General features: G+C 38.6%; 2 protein-coding genes across 2 annotated transcripts; both read left to right on the top strand.

The window, feature by feature from the left end:
* Positions 1 to 8,295: 8,295 nt before the first annotated feature.
* On the top strand, positions 8,296 to 8,871 carry LOC148698662 (uncharacterized). The gene is made up of 2 exons (XM_088678633.1): positions 8,296 to 8,529; positions 8,668 to 8,871. Exons 1-2 carry the CDS (start codon positions 8,296 to 8,298, stop codon positions 8,869 to 8,871), a joined length of 438 nt encoding a protein of 145 aa, XP_088534759.1.
* Positions 8,872 to 18,621: 9,750 nt separating this feature from the next.
* Positions 18,622 to 23,200, top strand: PUB49 (plant U-box 49). Its single transcript, XM_068488589.2, has 11 exons — positions 18,622 to 19,018; positions 19,113 to 19,175; positions 19,308 to 19,411; positions 20,293 to 20,384; positions 20,499 to 20,588; positions 20,684 to 20,759; positions 20,876 to 21,246; positions 21,395 to 21,651; positions 21,754 to 22,042; positions 22,549 to 22,659; positions 22,755 to 23,200. The coding sequence occupies exons 1-11, from the start codon at positions 18,891 to 18,893 to the stop codon at positions 22,968 to 22,970; spliced, it is 1,797 nt and encodes a 598-aa protein (XP_068344690.2). The 5' UTR covers positions 18,622 to 18,890; the 3' UTR covers positions 22,971 to 23,200.
* The last annotated feature ends 3,282 nt before the right edge of the window (positions 23,201 to 26,482 follow it).

Here is a 26,482-nt window from a genome sequence, read left to right as displayed (position 1 = left end):
GAAGAGGTATCATCACTGATGACTAAGCTGATTGGCTCTAGTGCAAGTGGGAGATTGTTGGAAATGTGCCCTAAAACCAATCATATGATGATACTTTACGGACATTTCAGAAAGTTAAACTAATGTAGTTTAAATGTAAAGGGCAAAGATTATTGTTTGAGCCGTCTCATATAAATGTTATATGCTTAAACGATAAGTCCAAGGAATATGTGATTGGAAGAATGCGATCTAAAGAAGTTAGATTCATGAGACCATTATTTCGTTGACACATCCTAAACGTTCCTGATCATAGGATTGTCAATTGGGCATTGACAGTCCGTTAAGATCAGTACGTGCTATGTCTTCTCTCAGGGAGAGTGACTAGTCTCGAGTCATTGGTGTGTGTGACATCAAGACAAGTACGTAGGTGCTCAATAGAGAATGAGTTCACTGAACACGATCAACGAAGAGTTCTCATATTCATGTCACATGAGAACTCATGGTTGGGATAATGCAAATTAGTCTTTTGACCTGAGGCATTACAGTTGTCTTGTGGTTAGGTCCTTAATCTTTGATTATGTCAAAGTCACTCCATCAGGAGGGTGTCCATGGCATCGTTGGGGTTAAGCCACTTAGCCATGGAGGCAAGTGAATGCGCAACAAGGGATCTCTAACCTTCAAACTGTTTGAGGGAGAATACTCTATGATATGATTAAGAATCTTTGGCCAAAGTATGAATGAGATTTAGGAATGTGTTCCAAATCACATTCAAGGTAATCATATAAGCACAAGACTCACATTGGATAGTAGACATGAATAAACTATCAAACCAAACAATGTGGTCAAGAGTATTGTATTAGAGAAAGACCGTATTGCATTTGTAATCCTAAAACTGAATAGGTTCTCCACCTCTTCTGATTAGCTTGGGTAACCATGACATGCTGCTAGGCGTCAACCATGGTTTGTGGAAGCCCTAAAAGTGTATTATCACTAACGGGAGAATTGAAAGTAAGTTTCAATTCACAATCGATTAGAAAGAGTTTTAATCGCCCACTGCCTCGCTAAAAGGAACCTAATGGATCGTTCACCGAGTAAGGTAGAGTTTGAAGAAACAACGGAGATGAGTAAGAATAATTAAATGGTTTAATTATTTATCTAAGGCTAGGATTAATTAATATGTTAATTAATCAAACGAATAAGTTCGTTAAAGACCTCGGGTTAGTTTTGGGCCGCAAGGCCCAATGGGATTTGAATGTCAAGCCCATTAACTCAAGTTGTATGACAACTTGAATAAACAAAGGGCTTGAAAGCCCAATAAACCCTATAGGCTTGCCATGTTAGAAGAATAGGGCTTTTGGTCCATTAGGTCACTTATTTGAAGGGACTATATAAAGGACTTTATAGCCTAAAATTTACACATGGTAATTTTTGGGGAAAGGATGAGAACACAAGCTCTCCTTTCTCTCTAAAATTTAGGCCACCTTGGAGGGATCATCTAGCAATCAAACTCCTCCAAGGTCACTCATTTCTTCTTCATTATGCCTTGGTGATGAATCATTAGAGGTTCTCAATTTTGGGAACTTGGAGAAACCTTTTCATCCATCCAAATCCATGGATCTAAGATGCAAGGAATGAAGGCCCTCTCTTTGGGTGATTAGCCTTTGCTTATGCAAAGAGGAATCTACAAAGGTATTGATTTCTCAACTCACTTTGTTTTGAGTTGAGTCTTGGTTCACCTATCTACTAGGCTTTGAATTTCATGGGTAAATGTTTTGTTTTAAGTGCATACAAGCATGATTCCGCCTTTAATTGTTAATTGCATGCTATTGATGTTGCTTAAATGAACATGTTTTTCACAAATCTTCCTTCAAGTGATGCTTAATGATCTTTGATTGTATCTTTATTGTGCTTTTCACGTAAAGGACTTTTGGAGAATGTTGTGAATTGCGTTGCGCTAACCCATCCAATTCATTAACTTAAGGAAAACTTGACGGTTAATTTAAGCGGACCTAATTGACCCGGGGCGTTGAGAATTAATGATTTGTTGAAATGCAATTGGAAATCGTTTTATTATGCAAGTATAACATATGTGGAGATGAACCCCGTAGCTAACTTTCCATCCATTTGTTCTTTCTTTTCTTGTTTCTGTTTTCATGTTTAATTTAACTTGTTATTCAATTATGTTAAACATGTGAAACTAATTTCTTTTTAGTTAGAGGCGAATTTGAAGCCATGGACATATGTTGGTTATGATTTGATTTACTCCAGTTATGAATTCATGAACTTTAGATGTGGGTTACTTTTCTGTTTTGATTAAGAACTTGTTTATGTATGTGGGTTGAGGGTCGACACTTAATTTGCATGCCTAAGACTTGATGCTAGGATATAAGGGAATTTCACCTAATCGTTATGAACTTATATTCATGAGTAGTAAAAATCGCTAGTCACGATTGTGTTTAGTAAACCCTAGGCTGGATTAACATGCGTATTCCATAGTTATGAATGCCTAGTCAATGTTTATGATTTCCGTTGAACTTAATGATCTTTGTTGAATGTCTCTATCATGCGTATTCCATGTGAGAGACTTTGATTAGGAATAATTTGGTTGTAATGCGTATCCCATTCAATCCAATGAATCTAGGGAAATCTGAAGGTTAATTTAAGCGGACCTAATTAACTTGGAGCATTGTCATTCATCGTTTGTTGAAGTCATAACTGGGAGTCAAATTATATGCTTATGTTCATGTGTGGATAAGGTACCCTCTAACTAGTTTTTCATCATTCTATTTCATTAATTTCGTTTTTTTTTAGAATCTGTTTTAATTCCAAGTTTCTGTTTTAGTTTAAATTCATCCAAAACCAATCCCCCATTTATTTTAAAGTGTTAGATTAATTAGAAATACATTTAGTTTGTGTTTGTAAGTGCTTTGGGTACTGTTTGAGTCTTTTGGTTTGTTTGAGTGTTTTAAAGTTTAGTTTTGCAATTCTTTGAGTCTAGTATAGTGTTTTAAAATTTATTTTACGTTTTTGAGTCAAATCCAAGTGATTAACAATCCCTCCTAATCCCCGGTCCAGAACGATCCCTACTTGCATACTTACTACAATTGATAAAAAGAGGGTTTAATTTGTGTGCGTATAAATCACGTATCACATGTGCACGTGCGGAAGCTAATAAAGTAGTAATATAAAGGTACGAATAATTAAAACTAGCATACAAAGTCCTAGAATAAGTGCTAATACAAGTGAAACAATAATTCAGAGCAGGTCTATAGCAGTCCAAATGAAACGACAATAGTGGTACGCTCGAAGGCGACCCTACAATAGTGAGTGTCTGTCAGAAACGCCGAAAAACCCTCTGGGGAAACCACCGCAACGGCTAAGCAACTAGAACCTGGAGGGGCGCAAAAACAAAAGCGTGAGTGGGCAAAAACAAAGCTCTTTGAAAATCATTTAGCAAAATACATTCTAACCCCTCGCCGTAAAACCTGTATACTTCCCAGAAAATATATATACGCATAGTAAATGTGTTAAGCATGCTCAAATATATGCCATATGCTCGATAATATGCCATGCCGACATCTCATAAAGATATGCAAGTGCTCAGGTATAATCATATCAACATCGTGTAATCTGGCAGCCGGAGTCACCTAACGTGACCTGTACGGCTGCATATAGAGCTCTAATCTCAATCTCAATATCTGAACCTGACCACGAGTCGGAACCACCTAAAGTGGTCTGTACGACAGGACTGGGTGTAAATAAGTGCTACGATCACGTGAAGCCTGGGCGAATAATCGCGGGTCACCTACGAGTCGGAACCACCTAATGTGGTCTGTACGACAGGCCTGTGCACCTAGCTTGGATCCAAGCTGAGCATAAGGTGCGGGAGGTGAACATCACGTGAAGGCCTGTGCCCTGCCCAGGGCGGGAGCACTAACACCGGGGGTGCAGGTTATGAGCTCTCTAAACATCTCAAACAACTGCTGAAAGTAAATGCGAATATCACTTACCTGGCACTTACCTGTGCGTCCACAGCACCCAATATGCATATATATATGTATGCCACTACTAATGCGTGCAATGATGCATAAACGATAATAATAATAAGCATGGCATAAGGCAAATAACCCTTTTTAAATCAATTTCTGGGAATATAAATGTATATAGGTATATACGGAAAACAAAAGCCCACTCACTGATACGTGGAAGGGTCGTAGCCCCCCTGCCTCGCGTGACCACGCTCGTCCTCGGGGTACGTGTCACCTAAATGCGAAACAACTATAAAAACGTTAACTTTAAAGCACATAACCCAATTCTCGTAAAAACTTCTCATACATTACTCAAAATGGACAAATGAATATACCAACGTGCTCTACACAACCTCAGGATCACAACCATATTTTTAAAATAATTTTTGGACCCCGCACGCGCCCCCACGCGCCAGGACAGGCACGGACCCACGCGCCCCCACGCGCGGCCACGTGCCAGGCACACTGACGGAGTCAACAGACGCCGTCAGGAATATTCCGTCAAACTGACGGAATATTCCGTCAAACTTAACCCCTGCCGTCAGGAATATTCCGTTAAACTTAACGGAATATTCCTGCTTCTTCTCCGGCCAGTCCCCGACGCCGGCGCCGTCGCCGGAAAACCTGCAAATCGCTATAACTCTCTCGTTTTTCCACCTTTTTCCACGTTTCTTGCACCAAATTAAAGCCCTAAACTAGTAGAACACAACCCTACACGTTTTAAGGTCTAAAACTCACTAGATTATACCTGTGCAAGCTTTCCAAAACCGGCCAACTCCACAACCGAGGATTCCAACGTCCAAATTCAACCAACGAGCCACTCCCAAGCTCCTGGGAACCTCACCAACACATCTACAAGCTTCAAAAGTCCAAAAACTCAATGTATAAACTTTGCATGAACAGTACCCAAAACGGAGTTTAAGAAATCGACGTGAAAACGTCGATGTTCTTACCTGAAAAGGGTATATTCGTGTTCCCCTCGACCTCACGATCACAACTCCACCCTTGGTTTCCTCGATCTGCTACGGGATAATGGTTCTTGGTGTGTGTCCGTACGTGTACAGTGGCAATGGGAGCTCGGGGGAGAGGGAGACAGGGAGAAGACAGAGGGAGAGAGAGAGAGAGCAGTGTCAGTGTGTGTGTGGGAGTGTGTAAGGTTCCAAACACATGTCCCAACACACCAAACAACCCACAACGTGACAAAATCGAACTAGGGGCAAAATTGTAATTTCACACGTACGTTTTAATAATCCCGGGACGGGATGTCACATAGTGTATCATCAATTTGTCGCTTACAACCAACACTGGGTTTCAAAATATTTAAAAAAACTAAAATCTATGTCCCTAAGAACCGACACAGGCTTTAAAATATTTTAAAAACAATAATTAGCGTCGACTAGAAGCAACACTAATATTTTATGTAGCTTAAAAGCGACACTGTATTATTTAAAGCGACACTAGTATTTAAAAATTATTAAAATGTATGTTGGTTTTAAGCAACATTAAATGTTTATGTCGGTTTAAAAACGACATTAAATGTTTATGACGCTTATAAGCGATGGTAAATCCAACGTCATGTGCAATAAGTGTCGCAACTGTCTAGTCTGACATTATATTATATTAAACCGACGCCACCTACTGACATTAGAAGGCTTTTTTGTAGTAGTGATAGGGTCTACCAAAAGCATGCCAAGAGGCTCTTGATCTGGCATTAACTTGCCCTGATATCGAACAAATCATCCAAAAAACCATGGATCCGAGGATAAAGGCTAGATTCCAGTATATACACGAGGCTCAAGTTCTCTGCTTTGAGGTAAACCTATATACCGATATTCATCATGTCGACCTTTCCTTCTCCCTTGAGAACCTCCAATATTTGCGGTATCATTTTGAAGTTTTCTCGGCCATTGCCCTCTTCGGTCTCAAGACCAATGAGAAGGAACTTATGGCGCAATTAAATGCTTACCTGGATATGAGAAACACCCGCATCGCATATCAGGAGCGGACTCGCAAGGCTTCACAAGAGCAACACAAGGTCCTCATGCTGAATGAGCCCGAAGTCGATGGCCAAAACAAAACGCGTCTAGTGGATGCATCGCATGAACGTATTATCGTGGCGACCAAATAAGATTAGGCGGATAATGCCCATGAGTAAGATACCTTGCCCGGAAATTCTAGAAGATGAAGATCACAATCCAATGGGCCATTCGATATGTCGAATGGTTGGTGAACATCGTCCCTGTTTTAAAGAAAAGTAGTGCTCTACGTATTTGTATCGATTTTCGAAATTTGAATTTGGCAACCCCTAAAGATGAATATACAATGCCAATTTCAGACTTGTTAATCGATGCAGCAGCAAACCATTAGATGTTATCCTCCATGGATGGCTATACTAGTTACAACCAAATTTTCATTGCCGAGGCCGATGTCCACAAAATCGATTTTCGTTGCCCGGGGGCACTCCGGACTTACGAATGGGTCGTTATGTCGTTCGGCCTGAAAAATGCTTGTGCCACATACCAACGCTCTATGAATACTATTTTTCATGATTTAATTGGCACCATCGTTAAGGTATATATCAATGATGTTGTGGTTAAATCGAAACATCGTCGAACGCATTTAGATGATCTTCGATAGGCCTTCCTTCGTATACGCCAACATAACCTTAAAATGAACCATGCCAAATGTGCCTTTGGTGTATCGGCCGACAACTTCTTAGGTTTCCTTATACATCATCGTGGTATCGAGGTGGATGCGAATAAAGCTTGAGCAATCATTGATGCTCCGCCCCGACAACCAAAAAGCAATCACAATCGTTACTCGATAAAATCAATTTCCTCCGCCATTTCATTTCTAATTCGGCAGGGAAGATGAAAGCTTTCTCCATACTCCTAAAACTTAAGGATTCTGACAAATTCGAATGGCGCGAGGAGCACCAGGACGCCTTCACACAAATTAAGGTTTCCTTCGCTACCCCATATATCTTTGTTCCACCTCGGCGCGACAAACCCCTCAAATTGTATATCTTGGCCACCGAGGAGTCCGTTGGCTGTTTTCTTGCATAAGACAACGACATAGGGCGGAAGCATGCCATTTTTTATCTTAGCCGGAACCTTAACTTGGCTGAGAAAAATTATTCACCCATCGAGAAACTTTGTTTAGCTTTGTTTTTCACTGCGTCTAAGCTCAGGCATTACGTGCTCCCTTATATTACCCAAATTATCACCCAAATAGACGTTATTCGATACATGCTTACTTGGCCGATAGTGAAAGGCCGAATTGGAAAATGGACAATGGTACTGTCCAAATTTAGTTCGCAATATGTGCCCCAAAAAGCTGTAAAAGGATGGGCGCTGGCCGATTTCTTAGCTCAACACCCCTCTCCATACAGTTTTAGGAGCAACGATGTCGAAATTGGCATGGTAGAAACACGTGACAATTATTAGACGATGTATTTTGATGGCTCTAGTACCTCGACCTCGGCTGACATTAGAATCGTCATTTAGTCCCCTGACCACCATCGATGGTATTTTTCTCTCAAGTTGGATTTCGATTATATAAATAATTAGGCCGAATACAAAGTTCTTATCATCGACCTTAACGTCATTCATGGCTTGAGGGCAACTCGCGTACTCATCCTTGGTGATTCAAAACTTGTGATTAACCAACTCAACGTGGACATTTCATTGCATGAGTTGTACTATGACACCCTATTATATGGTTGTCAGTTGTTTAGCCGAATCGTTTGCAGGCATTACATTTAAGCACATCTCATGAACTCGAAATACTGAAGCAGACAAACTGGCTCAAATAGCCTCTGGAGAATAACTCCTAAGGGGCGAATTAGGCCGGGTCATACCATATGATCCGCACACAAGTGATGTCCTTACCTTTGTTGTTGGAACGAGAGAAACCTGTAGATATCTGCGCGGTCGAGACATTACTAGACGATTTGATAAGTTTAATTATGTAGGATCTTGATAATCCTAGTAAACACGACTGCAAGACAAGGGTACATGCCACGAATTACATAATGTATCAAAATGAGCTATACCGAAAAGGTGAAGACAGTCTGTTGTTATTGTGCTCAGCCCGGAAAAAGTCGTCTAAGCTATTACGGAGGTACATGAAGCAATATGCGAGGCTCATCAATCCGGACGCAAAACATGATGGTTGCATCGAATACGCTCGAGGTTGTGTACAATGTCAAATCCATGGGCCCGTACAGAGAGTCATGGCCAAACTACTTCACTCAATCACTAAGCTATAGCCGTTTAGAGGATAGGTTATGGATGTGATCAGTAAGATTAAGCCATCTTCTGGATCGGTGAAACATGCATGGATACTTGTAGCAACCAACTACTTCACCAAGTGGGTCAAAGCAAAGTCATACGCCGAATTAACATCTACAGAGGTCTGCAATTTTGTGGAGGAAAATATTGTGACGAGATTCAGTGTATCAAAAACGATTATAACGGACAACGACATGATTTTCACAACCGACAAGTTTAGAGAATACACGGTGAGTTTAAAAATTCATCTTGATTAGTCCACGCCGTATTACCCATAAGCAAATGGATAGGCTAAAACAAGTAATAAAGTTTTGATCGGTATCCTTGAGGAAATGAAAAAAGAAAAGTCTGGTATGTGGCATTTGAAGTTAAACGAGGCATTATGGGCATACATAATTTCACTCCGGTCAGCAATAGGGACAACCCCGTATGTGTTGACTAATGGACACGACGAGATGTTATCGGTCAAGCTAAGCAGAAACTCGTTCCGAGTTATCGAACAAAACAGTTTATTCAGTGCAGAGTATAGTCAGGCCATAAGGCAAGAGTTGGAAGACTTAGATGAAGCTTAGCTCGATGCCTATAACTTACTGGTGGTGCAAAAAAAGATTGCCGAATGAGCTTATAATCGACAAGTTAGGCAAAAGATGATCGGCAAAGGTGAATTAGTATGGCAAACCATGTTGCCAGTAGGGATTAAAGACCCTAGATTTGGTAAATGGTCACCGAATTTGGAAGGACCATTCGTCGTGCACAAAGTTCTCGGCAAGGGGGCATACCACCTCAAGGATCAAACTGGTTTAATTCATAAATTGTCAATCAATGGGAAATTCTTAAAGAAATATTATCTGGTCACTTGGAAAATGCAAGAATAAAAAATTTAGGGTTAATATCAGTTTACTACCCTCAAGTTTCGTGATTTTTAACATTTAGTACATGAAGTTTTTTTCGTCCCAGAATCATACCTAAAGTGTTAATTTTGGGACAGTCTCATACATCTGTTAGTCCGGCAGTTAAGTCTTCCATTAACTGATGACATGGTGCCCACGTGGACAATGACTGGGTGCCACGTGTCAATAAGGGTCTCACGTGGATATTAAAAATTAAAAATTAAACATTAAAAAATAAAAAAATTACAAAAGAAAAAGGTCGTCTTCTTCCCCAACAGAACTCGCTCGATCCTCCGCACCCACCCAATTCGCCGCCGCCACCCCATCCCTGGTCAACCCGGCCCACCTCCTTCAGGTCTGCACCATTCTCCACCAGCAATAGAACTCGCCCGAGTCACGTCTCCACTCAAACCTCAACTCCTCCGCATTCCAACTCACCCATGAGTTCTTCCTCTAGGTTTGCAACTCCTTCCCCCTTTCATGGCGGTGCGTCTACCTCTTCTTTTAATACACTCAGTCCCACCACCCCGATTTCACCCACATCGCCGCCTCCTAGCAATATATATTTATGGGTAATCAAAACCTAATAACTTCAACAAGTTTGGAATAAAAAAAAAAAAAAATTCTAAGGAAAAGAGATTAAAAATGGAAAACTTTGAATATTATTAAAAAAAAACCCAACAATTTTGTTCAAGAAAAATAGGAAAAATAGGAAAAAATCTTTACCTTCCAGAACATTGAAGTGTGTTTTGGATCATATGAGAGAATCAAATTGTTAAATCCAAATTTCTAAGCGGATTTGTGTGAATTTTGTAAGTTATTTACAAGTTGAGGTCGGTGCCATTTCTTATTGTTGGCAAAGTGAATTTTGTAAGGGGATGAGTCGCAGAAGGTGGGATGAAGACGAAGTAGGGGGACCTGGGTTCTCTATGGAGGGAGGTGCTGCTGGTTGAGCCGTTGGTCTTCTTGGATTCGGGTTCGTTGGGGAGTTTGGGTGTGGTGTGTTGGTGAAAATGGCGGTTTAGGGAGTTTCGGAGTGGGTTGTCGGGAGGAGAAGTGGATGTGGGATATAGTTGGTCGGAGAAAATAGCAAGGACAAGGTGGGTACTTCGGAGAAGATAGAGGTGGGTGGGACGCGGATAAGAGAAGGGAGGGAGATCAAACTCTACTTCTCGGAGGAAGACGATTGAGCCCAAATTTTTAAATTTTAAATTTTTTTTTTTTAAATATCCACGTGGCCATATTGACACTTGGCTCTATGTCATTGTCCATGTAAGTGCCACGCCACCAATTAACGGTTGATTTAACAGCAACCCTAACAGATGTATGAAAATGTTCCAAAATTATGACTTCATGTACCACTCTGGGATGAAAAAACTTGATGTACCAAAAGTTGAAAACCAATAAACTTCATAGTAGTAAACTGAGATTAACCCAAAATTTTATTTCATTGATTTTAAAAAGGCATACAAGTTAAAAGTAGTTAAGCATCCTACAACTAAAGACAAAATCCTAAGGAGTTGAAGGAAGAAAAGCTTCAAGAACAGCCTTCAGTTCTAGCCACTTTACTTCGTCTATCATAACCTCAGATTGCCGTGTTATCTTGTTAAGCTTCAGTTGCTGAATCTGCTTTGCGCAAACTGCATACTCCGCTAATCGAGGTTTGTTCGACTCAAAATCTTTTTCAAGCTCAGAAGCAACGCCAACCTCTGATGTTGAAGTTTGGTAATTTAACGATCAAGGTCGCCCAGTTTTTCCTTCTTCGCCTTTATTGCCTTGAGTTTTGGATGGAGAGCTTTATGAGCAACCATTGCAACCTTGAGGTTGTCATTTGCCCGAAGAGCCCTCTTGAAAATAGTAAAATATTGTTGAGTTCTTTCTAGGACAGATGACAAATGAATAACAGACTCATTGCTCAGCAGGCTGCCGGATGCAAAGTTGTTCAGGCACTATCCCACATATTCGAGACTTTTGCATTGTAGGATTTGTGAGGTCAAGAAAGACAGAAACTCTTGTAGCTTGGCGAATATATAGATTTGGCCATGGTTGTAAAAGGCTCGGCAGCCTTCCCAGAGGTACTGAAGAGAAGGGCATCGAGCTTGACCTTCTATGAAGGCTGCACATAAAGAGTTGTTAGAAAAGAGAAATTAAAAAGAAGGTAGATAAGGAAGTTGTGTTAGACCTGCCGAGAAGAAACTTCAGCCATGTCTACTGGTTCGTTGCTCGAACCCAGAAAGCTTAATGGTCGAGCCTAGTGTTTAATGCAGCATTTTCATTCATGCGATCGATGAAGGCTATCTATGTTTGATGGCCACTCGGGTGGCCAGGAAATATAAATAACGCCCTTTGGCGTATAGAATTTTTGGTGAAATAAGCGATTGGGCACTGGCATTTAATATATTTTTGGTTTAGAATTCCAAGGCAGGAAATTAATAAAAGAAAATGATGAGGGTTCTTACAAAGGTCGAAGTGATCTCCTGAAGAGGAATGCCGAGATTCTGGTCTTGAGGATGAACTGGCATCTCTGTCGTCGCTTTTGGTTCAACAGGAGGTGTCGTTTCATGTCCCATGCTTACTTCGGTTGCAAGAGCATCGACTTGGCCAGCCACCTTGACCTCTGGTTAAGGATTGGTTGAAAGTTTAGCCGGTCGAGGGCGTTTCACCAGTGAGGGTCATTCGCTCTCATCCTCTTAGACATAAAGGATGATTAGTTGTCAGTTGGGAGATATAGTTAAAATAAAAGAACATAGAAGGAGATTTTCATACCTCTTCTTCCAGGACGACCACTGGAGTCACCTTTGGATTAGGGGAGAGTTTATCTCGGCCGTGGTGGCCACCACCTCCACTATAGTAGTTGCTGGGTCGATATTAGCAAGAGCAACGACCAACTCTGGAGGTGTAAGTTAATCGACCACAGGTGCAGCGACCGGTTCGACCACAACAACGGCTTGCATAGCGGGTTGAACAACTGTCATTTGACCCACGATTGGAGCCAAGGGTTTAGCTGCACTTCTACCGAGACCTGGTTAACGGAAGAATGAGAGAGGCACTAAGAGTGGTTGCTCTTGTGGTTTGACTCGAAATAACATGTATCTCCCGCTCTCCCTTCTTTGCTTTTTTCTTGAGGTGTTTTTGTCGCTGGGCAACGTTACCAGTAGTCTCGGCCTCCAGGTGTGGCTGTTTGCTCGGTACGGTCAGTGCAGCAGGGGCCGCTACTGGAATTGGTTTGGTTAAAGGAGCGGTGGTCACAACTTTCTTAGGAGGATGAGCAAGTTTTTATTTTTTGCTGCGACCATCGCAACCATATTGGCTCATTTTATGGCATGATCACCTAGAAAATTGTGTTTGAGTCAAAACGAAGTTTAAATGAAGGAAACTAACAGAAGTAAAATATATATACCTTGAGCCGTTTCTTTGGATTTTGGGGCGAGAATCTTCCTTAGTTAGTCGCCGAAAAGTTTCTTTGAAACTTCCTCGACCGAAGTACCGAAGAAATCGTTGACATAGGCATCCCACCAATCGGCGAAGGTACTGGTGCAATGGGTTTCTGGGATATTCAGTTGAAGGCGGAACTTAGTGCACCGCTCTTGGAATTCCCATTCGGCTTCATTGCATTCCCTTTCCGAGGAACTAGAAAAGCGTTCTCGGCTCAAGAGCGAGCGAGAAGTGAGGAGTGGCATAGGACATGCCTGAAAATAGCCCAGCTGACAAGCCGTGAAGTGAGGGTGGTAAACTTCCCAATTGGCCCGTCGAGCATCGCAGCCGAATAGAAGGTCACGAGTGAAGACAAATGACTTTCAAGCTTGTCGAAAATCGGCATATTCTGCTTCTTCCCACTCCGATGTAGGGAACTTGATGAAAGAAGGGTATTTCTGGAGGTGGCATACCAGAAACTCGTTGTCCGGTGAATCTTTAGGGCCGAAGAAGTACTTAAAGACATCTTCAGTCGCATGAGTGGGGTGCAATGCCAGTTAGAGGCCCATCGCTTCGGAAGAATTAAGGCTAGGAATTTTTCGGCCTCAATGTGCAGAAGTAAACCTGCAGCCATAGTTAAAAGACCCAGAGCGGGCCGTTTTAGTGCAGATCAATTCTCCTTACTGAAGCCTCAACCAAGCACCGAGAAAGGTTGGCGAGAATGGTTGGGATGAGGGCTAGGATGTGGCCATTAGCCAGAGCTTCGGCCACTGGCATATTCTCGGCTAGACACTTATTCGACTTGGTACAAAAAATGAATTTATTGTATCAATATAACAAGAAGGCTTTGTGTTCCTTGTTCTTGAGATCTTCCCCCTCTAAGCCAGCGAAGTGGGTGATCAAAGTGTTGTAATTGAAGAAGTTTTTCTGCAGCTTGTGCACATCGTTTTTCGACGGTTCCTGGTCGTTTTTCATTAAGGCTTCAACGGTATGCTCGTCGAAGACTGTGTTCAGATCGAAGTCGAATTGATACCGAGAAATAATGGTATCAACTGGAATACCATAATGAACTGGAAAACCAGAAGGGGAAATGCCAAGTATGGCTGTGACGTCCAACATAGTCGAGTCAATGAGGCTGAGAAGAAGGACCATACTGTTGGTGGCCAAACATCAGAAGCTCAGGGCGACCATTAAGAGCTCTCGATCTATGTTGATTTCAATGATTAAGAGTTTAATGGCATAAAAAATGTCAAGAGTTTTCCATTCGCCCCATAGTGAGGCTCCATCCGAGTAACCCAAGTAGCCTAGGCCGCAAGGGTTGAGGGCCAAGCTCCCTAAGGTTTGGTCGACTCCTACTTCGGCCAGTCATACCCTTGAAATAGAGGTTTAAGGCAGTTGGCCTTCAACATCTGGGTGATGATTTATGGGATGTCCTTCTTGAAGAAGGGTCTCAGAGTCTAGTGGGAGGCTCTCGAGTCATCCTCGGATCGGATAGTTTTGATGGCATTCCGATCAATGATGTCTCGGCACTTGTTGTATTCCTCAGTAAGCTAGGTGATGAAGGTATTGGCAGCCATTGATGAAAGCTTGAAGGTTTTCTAGGTTTCAAAGTTTGGTTTTTGGGTTTAAGAGCAAATGGTAAGAAATTCTGAAGTTTTGAAAGCGTAAAATGTCAAGTGAATTTAAGCTGGGTATTTATAGGCACTTGGGAAAAAGATCAACAATTTGACTTTAAAAGAATGAGGAGTAAATTCAACCAAAGAGTTTTGTAATCATGACAGATATTCAAAGATCCAGGTGAAGATGTCGAAAAGCTTGCGAATCAAGGATGCACTATTGCGTGTGATGGCGAGGTTTATGGCGAATGGACGTTTCAGTGCCTGCACACTTTGACGTCATTATTAAGGAAGGACAAGTGGGCTGACAATGGCATAGCCACCCACAAAGCTAAGGTGGGTTGTAGCCCAGGGAAGTTTTCTATAAAGGTAGTGCTATCCATGCACTCATTTTTACTTCTTGCACATTTCTCTTAATTGTTGGTTGTTCAGATTGAATGAATTCAAGATGATCACTAACAAAATATTAATAAGGTTGTGTTGGAAGTAAAATGGGTTTGTGAATAGATCTATTCTTTTGTAAACTCATGCTTATAGCCTACTCAATTTCAATACGGAATATTATTTAATGTATATTTAGTAGAGGATAGAGGTAGTAAATAATACGTTTTATGCTAAAAATTATAAATTAGTTCTATCTCCATTCCCCCTTTATTCTATTCTTTAAAGAAAAAGACCATTTACCCTATGTAATTTAGCTTCTGTGCTTTTTACTCAAGAAAAGATTAATAAAGTTCTTTAAATACACAATTTAATCCCTATCTCCGCAATTCTTGACTTTCTGTTGCAATTTTCCAATGAAAATTTTACCATTCGACTATATCCGCATTATATATAATTTATTTAGTATTTATAATATTTTATAAATTATATATTTTATATTATATATATAATAAAATAAATTTCCTTACCTGTCCAATTTCTAATGAATCAAGATAACCGTTCGTTCCGAAATTTTGATTTGTTAAATATTACTGATTTTACAATATGAAATATGAAAAAATAACAACCTAAATCTTCAATCTTTCCTTACATCAGTTCCTCACTTCTTTCTCTCATTCAAAACCGTGCATGAGACTTTCATCTCGCACGGCTCCTAAGTGATAAAAGAAAGAAGAACTCATCTTCTTTCTTTTTAGAATTTCTTGTAAAAAGAGAGTAAATAAATAGTGGTATAGATATATCATAAAATGGATTTCTTCCGTATTGGGATTGGGGGATCGGGCATTTCTGGAGAGCAACAAATGGGTTATATTATATCATTTCATGGCGGATCGGCAAAAATTTGTCCCTTTTTAATACATTTACCTCGCCGAACCTGGGGTTTTTGGTGCATACAAGTATTTTTGTTGGAACGTCCGAATCATAGAGCTACGACACAATCAAACCCGAACGAACAAAGTGTTGAATTGAATCCCTAAAACGGACTATGTAATGTACTTTATCTGCTGGATTACGGGTGGGCATTTTGACGAAGAGAAATGTCTATCTATTTTATTTAGTTATTCAGTTAAACCAATGAGTCGTTATTGTAGCAGATAGCAACAACCATTTCATCCGACATGCGTAACTTTCTACTATTTTATTACTTTCTACTTTTTTATTTTCTTTTCACCTTTGGTACGTTCTTAATCTCTTTATTTACTTATTCTTGATTTAAATAGTAGGTTAATTATTTATATGATCCTTGAATTTATCAATTAGGATTATGATTTTGAGAATAGTTTATATTATATTGTTGTTCTTTTATATTGATTATTATATAATTTTATATAAGCAAAAAAATAAACATATAATTTTATGGTACTATTTTTAGCTAATCCACCCAAGAAAAAAGTCATGGCTCCGCCCTTGTGGGCTGAGGAACTGCCACGTGGTAGGGAATCTGACAGGTTTAAGAGATCGTGCAATCTTATTTAATAAATGCGCTTGGGTAGAACTTATAGTCATTCTCGCCCCAATAGTATTTATCTAGAATCTTGTTATGGGCCGTCCAATCAAGGTTGGTCGAATCCTATTACGAAGAGGTTTGGTTTAGATAAGGGTGACTTTGTCAAATCTTAATGCAATAATGAGTCTTAAGGCTAAGGATGCTGAGAATTAGGGGATGAATCTGGATTGTTAAAGAGCTTGGTTCGAAGTCTTCTAGGAATTAGGATTGGCCGAGACCTGATCGGCCATGAGGGGATTCGCTGCTATAAATAGAGAAATAAGTACATCATTCAAGGCCCCTCCAATTCAACACACAAATTGCCCTGTGCAAAGCTTCTTAACAACCTTTGAGATTTTATCTTCTCCCCCTTTCTTCCCGCCAACACATCTTCAGTTTGGATAAACAGCACTGTGAAGGCAACCAGCGACATCTTTAGTTTGGATAAACAACACTAGAGTCGTAGAATCAATTGACCAATAAGCACTTTCAGTTTGGATAAACAGCACTGCTTCAAGACCGACTGGTTATTTATCCAAGTCTCAGTCGACAAGGATTTTCGAGTCCTTGTTGGTAGAGGTCATCTCATCATCCTTCTTGGCGAAGTGAGATGTTACAGGTCACTAGGCTAGACACGTTGAACGCCGAGTTGTTTTATGATTGGATATTTACAAGTACACTTTAGATTTCCACATTTCGACGGCCGAACCACATTTACCATCAAGACATACATCTCTTTCGAGTATTTGTGTCTATATAGTTTGTTGTCAGTTTGGCGTGCTTATACTTTCACGAATATAATCACCGTGACTAAACCTGGCGCCAACGATTTGTGAACTTCACAAATCTAGCATCCTTGTCTTCAGGCTCTAGAACCCAAAGGCCGAGACGTGTTCCTTCCTCAGCCGAAGTCGCAAGATCAAGAAGTCAGCAGTGCGCTCAACGCGACATCAACATATTTTACTCCTCGGCCGAGCTCGGCCGTCGAGTTGGCATGCCCCGCATATAATCGAATGACGTAGTTAGCTCATTAGTTACTCGGCATGCGCGCCACGTAGGTTTGGTAGTTTTTAGGGTTAACAAATTCATATCACCTGTAAAAAATATTTTGTAAAATACTAGAAACTCGTAATCATTTGAACTTACATCTCATACCATCACAACATTCACTAAAATATTAGAGAAAAAATTATGATAGTTTATATGTTACATAATAATTTAGTGAGTCGTTATTACCACTCCAAAAATTTCATTTTGGACTTCTCAAAAGTGTATTTTTATTTCTAAACATAGAAGGTATAGAGTGCAAAATAAAATTTCTGGAGTCCTAATAACAATTTTCAAAATTGAATTAAAAATAAAAAATAAAAAGAGAAGGTTTCATGAAAAGGGTTTGAACTAAGTTTATTTTAATAAAAAAACCGTGGTATAACTTTATTCAATGAAAAAAAAAACATAAATTTTAATGAAAAATCCTTAAATTTTAATAAAGATGACAAAAGGACTTAAATTTTGATAAAAACACACAACTTTAATATAAAAAAAAATTTAAAAAAAAAAAAAAAACTTGATCCTCATCCATCAAAGACACTGTTTATGAAACTGAACGGTACTACACTGTTTATGAAACTGAATGATACTACATTATTTATGAAACTGAATGATATTACACTATTTATGAAAATGAACAATATTACACTATCTATTGGTCCAGATTCATAAATAATGTATAGTAATTAGTATAGTTTCATAAATAATGTATAATAATTGGTACGGTTTCATAAATAGTGTCTCATTCTTGGTCCAATTTCATAAATAATGTCTAGTTCTTGATTCACTTTTATATATAGTGCCTAATTCTTAGTCATGTTTCATAAATAGTATCTAGTTCTTGATTCAGTTTCATAAATAATGTCTCTTTCTGTCAAGCTTCATAAATAGAATCTCTTTCTTGATCTAATTTTTTAGTTCAGTTCAGTTTGAGAAATAGTGCATTCTCTGCTTAATCAAGAACCGCATGAAAATGGTCAAGTCAGAAAAGCTACAAACTACCTTTTCATGGATGAGGTAAACTAGTGTTCAAACGGTCCGCTGGTTGATGGATTAAGAAGATGTCTGTATGCAAGTTCGATTGTCTAGACGAGGTAAACTGGATCTTAACCATAGAATAAATGTCTGTATTCGATTGTTTTTGAAAGGCAATAAAGGTCTGTATCCTCATCATCAACTTCATCTTCATATTGTACACCTGTAGAACTTGCTCTCCATGACCTCGTGAACTTAAACAGCCAACACTTGTGTATTCCGACGGACTGAATCATGCATGTAAAAAGAAGACCATTAGAATGTAGGGGAGTAGACCATTATGAGCCTAAAAGAGTAGGCTAAATCTCACAATAAACTAGTAATAAAGTAATTCAAATTTATCTTCAACGAGAATCAAATATAAAACTTTTACTTTTTAGTGAACATGCCCCCAAGTTAAGTTAATCTTGAGACCAAAATGACAGTTTTAAACGTGACCCGAAACATCGGCGCCGAAACGATTTTCTTCTCCCCCTGAAAACAGGCGTAGACTGCGTTTCACCGCCTCAGTTGCAGGATTCAAAACGAATCCCTAGCTTACTGCAGATTCCGATCGATTGCAAATATCCAGAAGAAACAGAGAAACTCAATTGCAATTGGGGAAGAAGAACAGCCAAACCCTAAGTATCGATCAATAAATTCAGTATCCGTCCACAATGGGGAAGAAGCAGCACAGCAAAGATCGAATGTTCATAACCAAAACGGAGTGGGCCACAGAATGGGGCGGCGCCAAAGCCCAGCCCACCTCCACTCCCTTCAAGCGCCTCCCCTTCTATTGCTGCGCGTACCCCTCTCTCTCTATATTGCACTTTTTTTTTTGGACTCAATTTCAAGTTTTGTTTGTTAAATTTGGTGCCTTTCTTTAATTTTTGTTGCAGGCTTACGTTTACGCCTTTTGAAGATCCAGTGTGCACCGCAGACGGCAGTGTTTTTGATATACTGTGAGTTTTTCATATTATGAGATTCTTGGACACGTTTAATTTTGAGGGTTTTTCATTAGCTTCATTGTTTTTGCAGAGCGGAAATTTTGTGTGACATGAATTTTGTTTTTGGGTTTTGGGAAATGGGTGCAGGAATATAATTCCATATATCAGAAAGTATGGGAAGCATCCTGTTACTGGAGCTCCGCTGAAGCAGGAGGAGCTCATACCGCTAACGTTCCACAAGAATTCTGATGGTTTGTGCTTGTTAACTTTACTTTTGTATACGTTTATTGAATTATGTTTTCATTGGATAGAGTAGATAGGGGTTCATGTGTGATACGAGAAAATGTGGGATAGTACTACCTGTTTTAGTTAGTTGAAGTTGGAATATAAGCAAAACTGGAATTATGGCAGTCCATCGATGTTTATTTTTTCAGTCTTGTGTTGACGGAAATGAGCGTAGAATTTTTTAGTGAAAAATTCAGGACAGGACAAGTCTATCTGAGTGCATAAAAGAGTTGAAGTTGTAATGGAAATTTCGTTGCATATCTCCAACCAGCGAGTTGGAGAATGTTTATAGATGTATACATAAATTTTTGCATGAATTTAGTGGTTTATCGATAATAATCATAGAAAATGCAAAATAAGAAATTGCTTCCATGAGGTGAAGTGGTAATTGCTTTCCCAGTTTTAGAACCAATATAACTATGTAAGTTTTGCATAAAGGAACATAGCAGAAAGTCGTAAACCGTTAAGTAATTACATGTCCAGTTAGAACTTTGAGGTTAAAAGTGTTTCTGGTACCCCTTTGGTCAAACCAATTTCTACTACCTTGCTGTTGACAGAAATCTTATTGAAACTAGTTTCTAAGCACAGTTTTATATTTTTGGGTAAGCCCATCATCCAGAATCATTATGATGGATATTTTTTAACAATTAGTTGGTCTTGTTGTCAACCTTTGTGGGGGATATTATCAGCATAAATTTTCATAGTTTCTTCCTCTCTATATGAGTATGTCAGCCAGAGGTTTCTTCTTTGCTTCACAATTTTTATACTTCTGATTTGGCAGTTCATAATTTGTTGTTTAGGTATCATCTCTTCGATGATTGAAAACTTTTTTTCACTTGTTGTGTAGGAGAGTTTCAGTGTCCTGTTTTGAACAAAGTTTTCACTGAATTTACACACATAGTGGCTGTGAAGACAACTGGAAATGTCTTCTCCTATGAGGTTCGTTTTCTTGCTATTATATAGTTTCAATAGTGTAAGTTATATTTAGATTGTATGTTATACATACAGTTGTGCTGTATACTTTATTATCTCACTTTGGCTTTCTCTTTTTAGGCAGTTAAAGAACTCAACATCAAGACCAAGAATTGGAAGGAACTCCTCACAGATGAACCATTTTCCAAGGAAGACCTGATAACCATTCAGGTACAATTTTGAGATAAATCCTGGTTCCTGTTTTATCAATATGTTGCAAGTTCTTGTTTGAATATCACATTGGTATTTATGGATGCTCTTTGCAGAATCCCAATGCACTTGACAACAAGGTCCTTGTGGAGTTCGATCATGTTAAAAATAGTCTGAAAATTGACGATGAAGGTGAGCTAGAGGCTTCATTACCCTTGTGGGTCAACTAATAGTGTTATTTTTCTTGTAATAGTTTCTATTTATTTTCTTCTTTTTCATTTCATCTCTTTTTTTTTTTTTTCCTTCAGATTTTAAGAGAATGAGTGCAGACCCAACCTATAATATAAATGTAAATGGAGATATCAAGCAGATGCTCAAAGAGCTTGGAACTGAAAAAGGAAGGCTAGCTGCACTGCATGGAGGAGGTGGTAGCAAGGCACAAAATGAACGGGCTGCTGCACTTGAAGCCATTTTAGCTGCAAGATCACGTATTAAAGAGGATCCGAAATCAAAACCGAATGGGGAGGTGAAAGCTCAGGCATATAGTATTGTGGATGCTGCTTCTGCATCTGTGCATGGAAGAAGTGCTGCCGCCGCCAGAGCCACATCAAGTGACAAAACGGCTGCCCGAATAGCTATGCACAAGGCTGGTGAAAGGGCACCAGTGAATGCAAAGATGGTTAGTGAATTTTATTTATAATCTCTTTTACCCAATACTAAATGGTAGGAGCTACAGTATGATTGTGTTTATATTTTAAAAGAGTGGTGTTCTTCCAGCATCAATTATTTTTCCTCGATGTCTGTTTTAACACAATTATTAATTTCAGGTAAAGAGTAGATTCACCACTGGCGCTGCTTCGAGGTCTTTCACTTCTACCGCCTTTACTCCTGTTACTGAAAATGAATATGAATATGTCAAAGTTGAGAAGAATCCAAAAAAGAAAGGATATGTACAGCTACATACAACACATGGTGATCTGAACATTGAGCTACACTGTGATATAGCCCCCAGAGCTTGCGAGAACTTCATCACTCTTTGTGAACGTGGCTATTATAATGGAGTAGGTTTTCATAGAAGCATTAGGTATGGTGATATTCTTTAGTTTAAATTCCATGTTCATGTTAAATTCTTTTTGTGAATGAAAATAGCAATGGTTTACAATCTATGATTCTCTTTTCTGTGTAGGAATTTTATGATTCAAGGTGGTGATCCTACTGGAACCGGGACAGGAGGGGAATCTATATGGGGAAAGCCTTTTAATGATGAAGTGAACTCCAAGTTACTTCACTCTGGAAGGGGTGTTGTCAGCATGGCTAACAGTGGGCCGCACACTAATGGCTCCCAATTTTTCATCCTTTACAAATCTGCAAATCATTTGAACTACAAGCACACGGTTTTTGGTGGAGTTGTTGGTGGGTTGACCACGTTGGCAGCAATGGAAAAGGTTCCCGTTGATGACAGTGACCGACCTTTGGTAAGTTCATAGTTTTTCTTTTATCAAAACTAGAGACCTACATTCATGCTTTATAATTTTTGGCTTTTCAAATTAGTTTTCATGTCTATTGATTTGATTGTAAGCATTTTATCAGGTGTGCATCATCCTAGTAAGAATCATCCATCTACTTTATGTGTTTTGAAACGTTTAATACTGTTTCAAATTGTCGCTCTCAGTCTAGATCATGCTGGCTAGACTTTATGGAAAGCCCTAACGTAATATTGTTAGTTCTCTTTACCATTTTATAAAAAAAACTAGTTCCCGCTTGTTGCAGAGTTTGTGTATCGTCTTTGTGCATGCACACACACTATCTATAGTGGTTCATCTTATCAGTAGTAGTAGCTGAAATTGTTATGAGTTTTAAACTTTCAATCATGTTAGTCACCACAACATATAACTTACTGAATCACATGTTTTTTTTCCAACTAAGATCAATCTCCTGGTTTCCGAGGCCTCACTTTCTTTTTTTCTGCTGTCTTATGCAGGAGGAAATTAAGATAACAAGCATCACAATTTTTGTTAACCCTTACACGGAACCTGATGAAGAAGAAGAAGAAAAGGCCAAAGCTGAGGAGAAAGCTCAGGATGAAGATAATGTTTGTTACTAGACCCTTAAATTTGTGCCGGTGCTTTTTTCAACTTTGTTCCGTTCTTTACAATAATAAAGCACCGCATTTTGTGTTATTTTCAGGACAAGGTCGGGTCTTGGTATAGCAACCCTGGTACGGGAACAGAATCTGGCCCTGGTGGTGGCGGTGGTGGTGGTGGTGTTGGGAAGTATTTGAAAGCAAGGAATGCTCTACCTGAATCCGCAGCTGTTGATGCCGGTCTGACAGAGCTTCCTTCGACAAAGAAAAGAAAATCAGGAGCTTCCGCGTCAAATTTTAATGATTTTTCTTCATGGTAGTCGGTAAATATCCCAAACGTTGTATTGTACCATATGTAGATAATGTTTTGGACGAGTGAGTAGTCAGAGCAGAGCATTGTAACCTAATTTTTTTGAGGTATACAAAGAGCAGATCGAACGTCCGAGCAATAAAAAAACATTGCTTATGGATGTTCTTGAAAGTAACAATACCGAAAGTTTTCAATTAATAATTTGGAATTAGAATCAAATAACAAAAGTTTTCAATATGACTTTCAGTGTATTGGTGAATACTCTTAACCACTTGAACTCGCTTTACTTTCGGAGTCCTGCTCTCCAAGGGTCGTCATTTGAGGACCTGTGAATACCAAATGCATATTAGTCATCAAATTACATTAGTTTATATCCAAAGCTTAAAATATTTAGAAAAGTTGATATGTATGGTGATACTTAACAACCGGGTAAAAAACAAAAAACCCCAAAATCAGAAAACCAATTATTACCTTGAATTATCCAAGGGTTCTCTTCATTGTAGTTCTCTTTTGACATGAAAAGTAAGTACCACAAGAACCAAGCTTTATTGAGGTTTGCTATAAAGTCTAAACATGAAAAATAAATAAATAAATAGAAAAACAAACCAAGGGCATAAGATTGGATCGCTGCGTACGCTTACACCATGCCAACTAGGCAGGGAGAACTCGACTAGCTGCAACTAATATTTATAAAAAAAAAAATCGAGTGCTGGATTGTCTTACCGTATAAGTTTTTTTCTTCAACCTGTTATGCTTTGGATTCAAACTCTCTCAGTTCTTCTTCTCTTTCATGTAGCTTAAACTCGTATTATTTTTATTTGTTTGGAAAACCTAGTATTATCGTTTGTAATAAAAAAATGTTTACTAAAAATATAGAACAAGCTGCAAACTAAATTGAATTTAGGATATTACAAATATTGAATAGAGAAGGGTGTGTCCAAGCACATGCATACTGCATGCTTTCTCTAGTGATGACAGGGGTGTACGTAGAACATATCTCTGAATCACTACATGGTGTTCAAAGCAATCTCTCTTTTTCAGAACATATCTCAGAAATTTGATGACAAAGTTGCAAAAAAAAAAAAAAAAAAAAAGAAAAAGAAATTAAAGAACTTGAAGTATCATCGAATGATTTCTGCAATTTGATATCGTATTTCAAACATCTAATTGATTTGCAAATTGTATTTTTCATCTAATTGATTGGCAAATTGTGTTTCCATTTGTTGGAGAGGCTCATTAATCATATTAGTACCAAATGAAGATGCAATTTCTATAAACTCTCAACAGTTAATAAACATGTACATGGTGTGGATGCAAATTTCAAGGCCAAGAGCTTCACGCGTCCACGATGAATGTTTGGGCCCGCTGGGGGGGGGGGTTGTGTGTTGGGGGCTATGGCTGAAAAACCTCCGATGCCAAAGTTAGAATTTTGAGGGAAAAGTGTTTGGAGAATTTAGAGAATTTAGCAAGAGAATTTGACTTGAGTTTTGAAGAGAATAAGGAAGTATTTATAGGGTGTGGCCGGCCCCTTTAGGAGGAGGAGGGCCGGCCACTTGGTTGATATTTTTGGTGAGGTTCATGATTTGTAGCTAATTAGGAATAATTGAATAATAAATCAATTAATTAGCTAATTAATATAATTAAAAATGAATGATTTGGGGGTTACCTTGTGGAGAGGATTTGATGAGGATGGATGAAATAGGTTTAAAAATAAATACTTATTTGGGCATTTTTTACTTGATTGAGGGATGATTGTCCACTACTCGTGCGTAGGAATTTCATTGTGCCTCGAGGGTGATTTTGTCATTTTCATCCAAAAATCCACATGCCGGCTCTTGATTATTTTTGGCTCCACACATGGTATAGTTTACGATGTGGACTTTAGAGTTCTATATCCTTCATTTTTTGTTACAAAGGGGGACCAAAGCTTGAGTAAGACGCAAATAACTAAAAATTAGGTTTTCTATCAACTAGGCGGGACTAGACTAGTTGATACAATTCCCTTGCCTTACTTTGTCTCATTTTAAGTTCTCAGATTCCTTCATTTTTTTCATTTTTGTTAAGTAAACATGTTGAATCAACTGAATTAGAACAACTCCAACAATATCATTTAGTAGTAAGTGAACAATCAATAGAGAAGATCATCAAAACAAAGAATTGCCCAGGTCCATGAACTGCTCTATATATCTTGTTTGGATGGAGCTCTACTTAATCATAGTTAAATTAGTTCAAACATCACTCCACTACAATATTTTATTTTATTTTACTAAAGAAAAGACTCAATTTAGTTAACAACTCTCAATTAACCCCACAGGTAGGGCCTCCTAACATCATCAACACGAAAAGGTTATTAGATTAATTAGTTCCTAAGAATGATCAATTAAGAAAAAAAGACGTGGTCATGACTGCAACTTTGTAACCACGGGCCTACAATTTTCAGTTTCCATAACAAATTAAGAAGATATACTCTTGAAACACATGATTTGATTATAAGTGTGTTGGTCTAAGTACTCCCAATTAATTATTTCTTCAAGTTCAACCATATTCCGACTTTCCTTTAACTATAAAAGATAATAGTTTTCTAACAAATAGCTAAAATTAAACCCACTACATTAAGAACATAAATCATCGCCATCGGTCCTAATAGAGAACAAATTTTCTATTGTTGAGGCAGTGACATTTCATCTACATTATTCATAAGAGGAGGATGATGATGATGATGATGATGATGGTGATGGTGATGATAAAATCAAACAATGAGCTATCACAAACAAAACATCCCTTAATTATATCTGGCCTTGAAAGTTTATCACCTTTACCTTCTCTCTACTTTATTCTTTTCTTACAAGTTTATCCTATTCTTAATTCGCATTAACAAGGATTTATATAGCAAAGGAAAAATTAGGAAGTTTGTTTGAGGTCATACTATATTTTCAAATCGTAGATTAACCAAATTAAACAACTTTTTTTTTTTAATTTAATACAAATAATATATATGAAATATTTATAATTTAGTATTTTGTTGAACATTTTGGAGTTATGAGATTGTAAATTTAAGATTTATTTTTAGCTGAGCCCCCTGTAACTCTATTTCAATCTCACTTTGCTCCCTATAACTCAAAAGTCACCATTTTATTTCCTGAAACTCAAAATTCGTTTCACTTTAACTTGTGAACTCTCTCTTCTCCCTGAAACTTATAGGTCATCTCTTAAAACATATGTGGGACCCAACACCTAGTAAAACTATTCATTATGCATCGACATTCAACAATCAGAGAATATTAAGTTTCAAAGAAATTCAAGAGATGAAAAAATAAAAAAGAAATTGATTAGCCTGGCTCACCCAAATCAAACACACATGAGAAATTAATAGATCTAAGGCAATGTGGAGTGAATTTTGAGTTTTATACATACGACTTTCCAATTTCAAGGGGTAAATTGGGATCAAAATCTAGTTTCAGGTGGCAAACTGAAACGAATTTTGAGTTTCAAGGAGTAAAGTGATTACTTTTGAGTTATAGG

This window comes from Pyrus communis, chromosome 2 (assembly GCF_041283825.1).
Source record: "Pyrus communis isolate YQ-2024b chromosome 2, ASM4128382v1, whole genome shotgun sequence".
In the NCBI taxonomy this organism is placed as follows: domain Eukaryota; kingdom Viridiplantae; phylum Streptophyta; class Magnoliopsida; order Rosales; family Rosaceae; genus Pyrus; species Pyrus communis.
Note: the sequence above shows the minus strand (reverse complement) of the source record. Positions and strands in the feature narration are given on the sequence as shown.

What these genes read in the sequence shown, in the direction of transcription:
- LOC148698662 (XM_088678633.1), top strand. Translation starts at nt 8,296, where the DNA reads ATGGATGTGATCAGTAAGATTAAGCCATCTTCTGGATCGGTGAAACAT. An exon ending in ACAAGTTTAGAGAATACACG is followed by an intron (nt 8,530 to 8,667) that starts GTGAGTTTAAAA and finishes TGGCATTTGAAG; the next exon opens with TTAAACGAGGCATTATGGGC.
- PUB49 (XM_068488589.2), top strand. Translation starts at nt 18,891, where the DNA reads ATGGGGAAGAAGCAGCACAGCAAAGATCGAATGTTCATAACCAAAACG. An exon ending in GAAATGTCTTCTCCTATGAG is followed by an intron (nt 20,385 to 20,498) that starts GTTCGTTTTCTT and finishes TTCTCTTTTTAG; the next exon opens with GCAGTTAAAGAACTCAACAT. An exon ending in AAGACCTGATAACCATTCAG is followed by an intron (nt 20,589 to 20,683) that starts GTACAATTTTGA and finishes TGCTCTTTGCAG; the next exon opens with AATCCCAATGCACTTGACAA.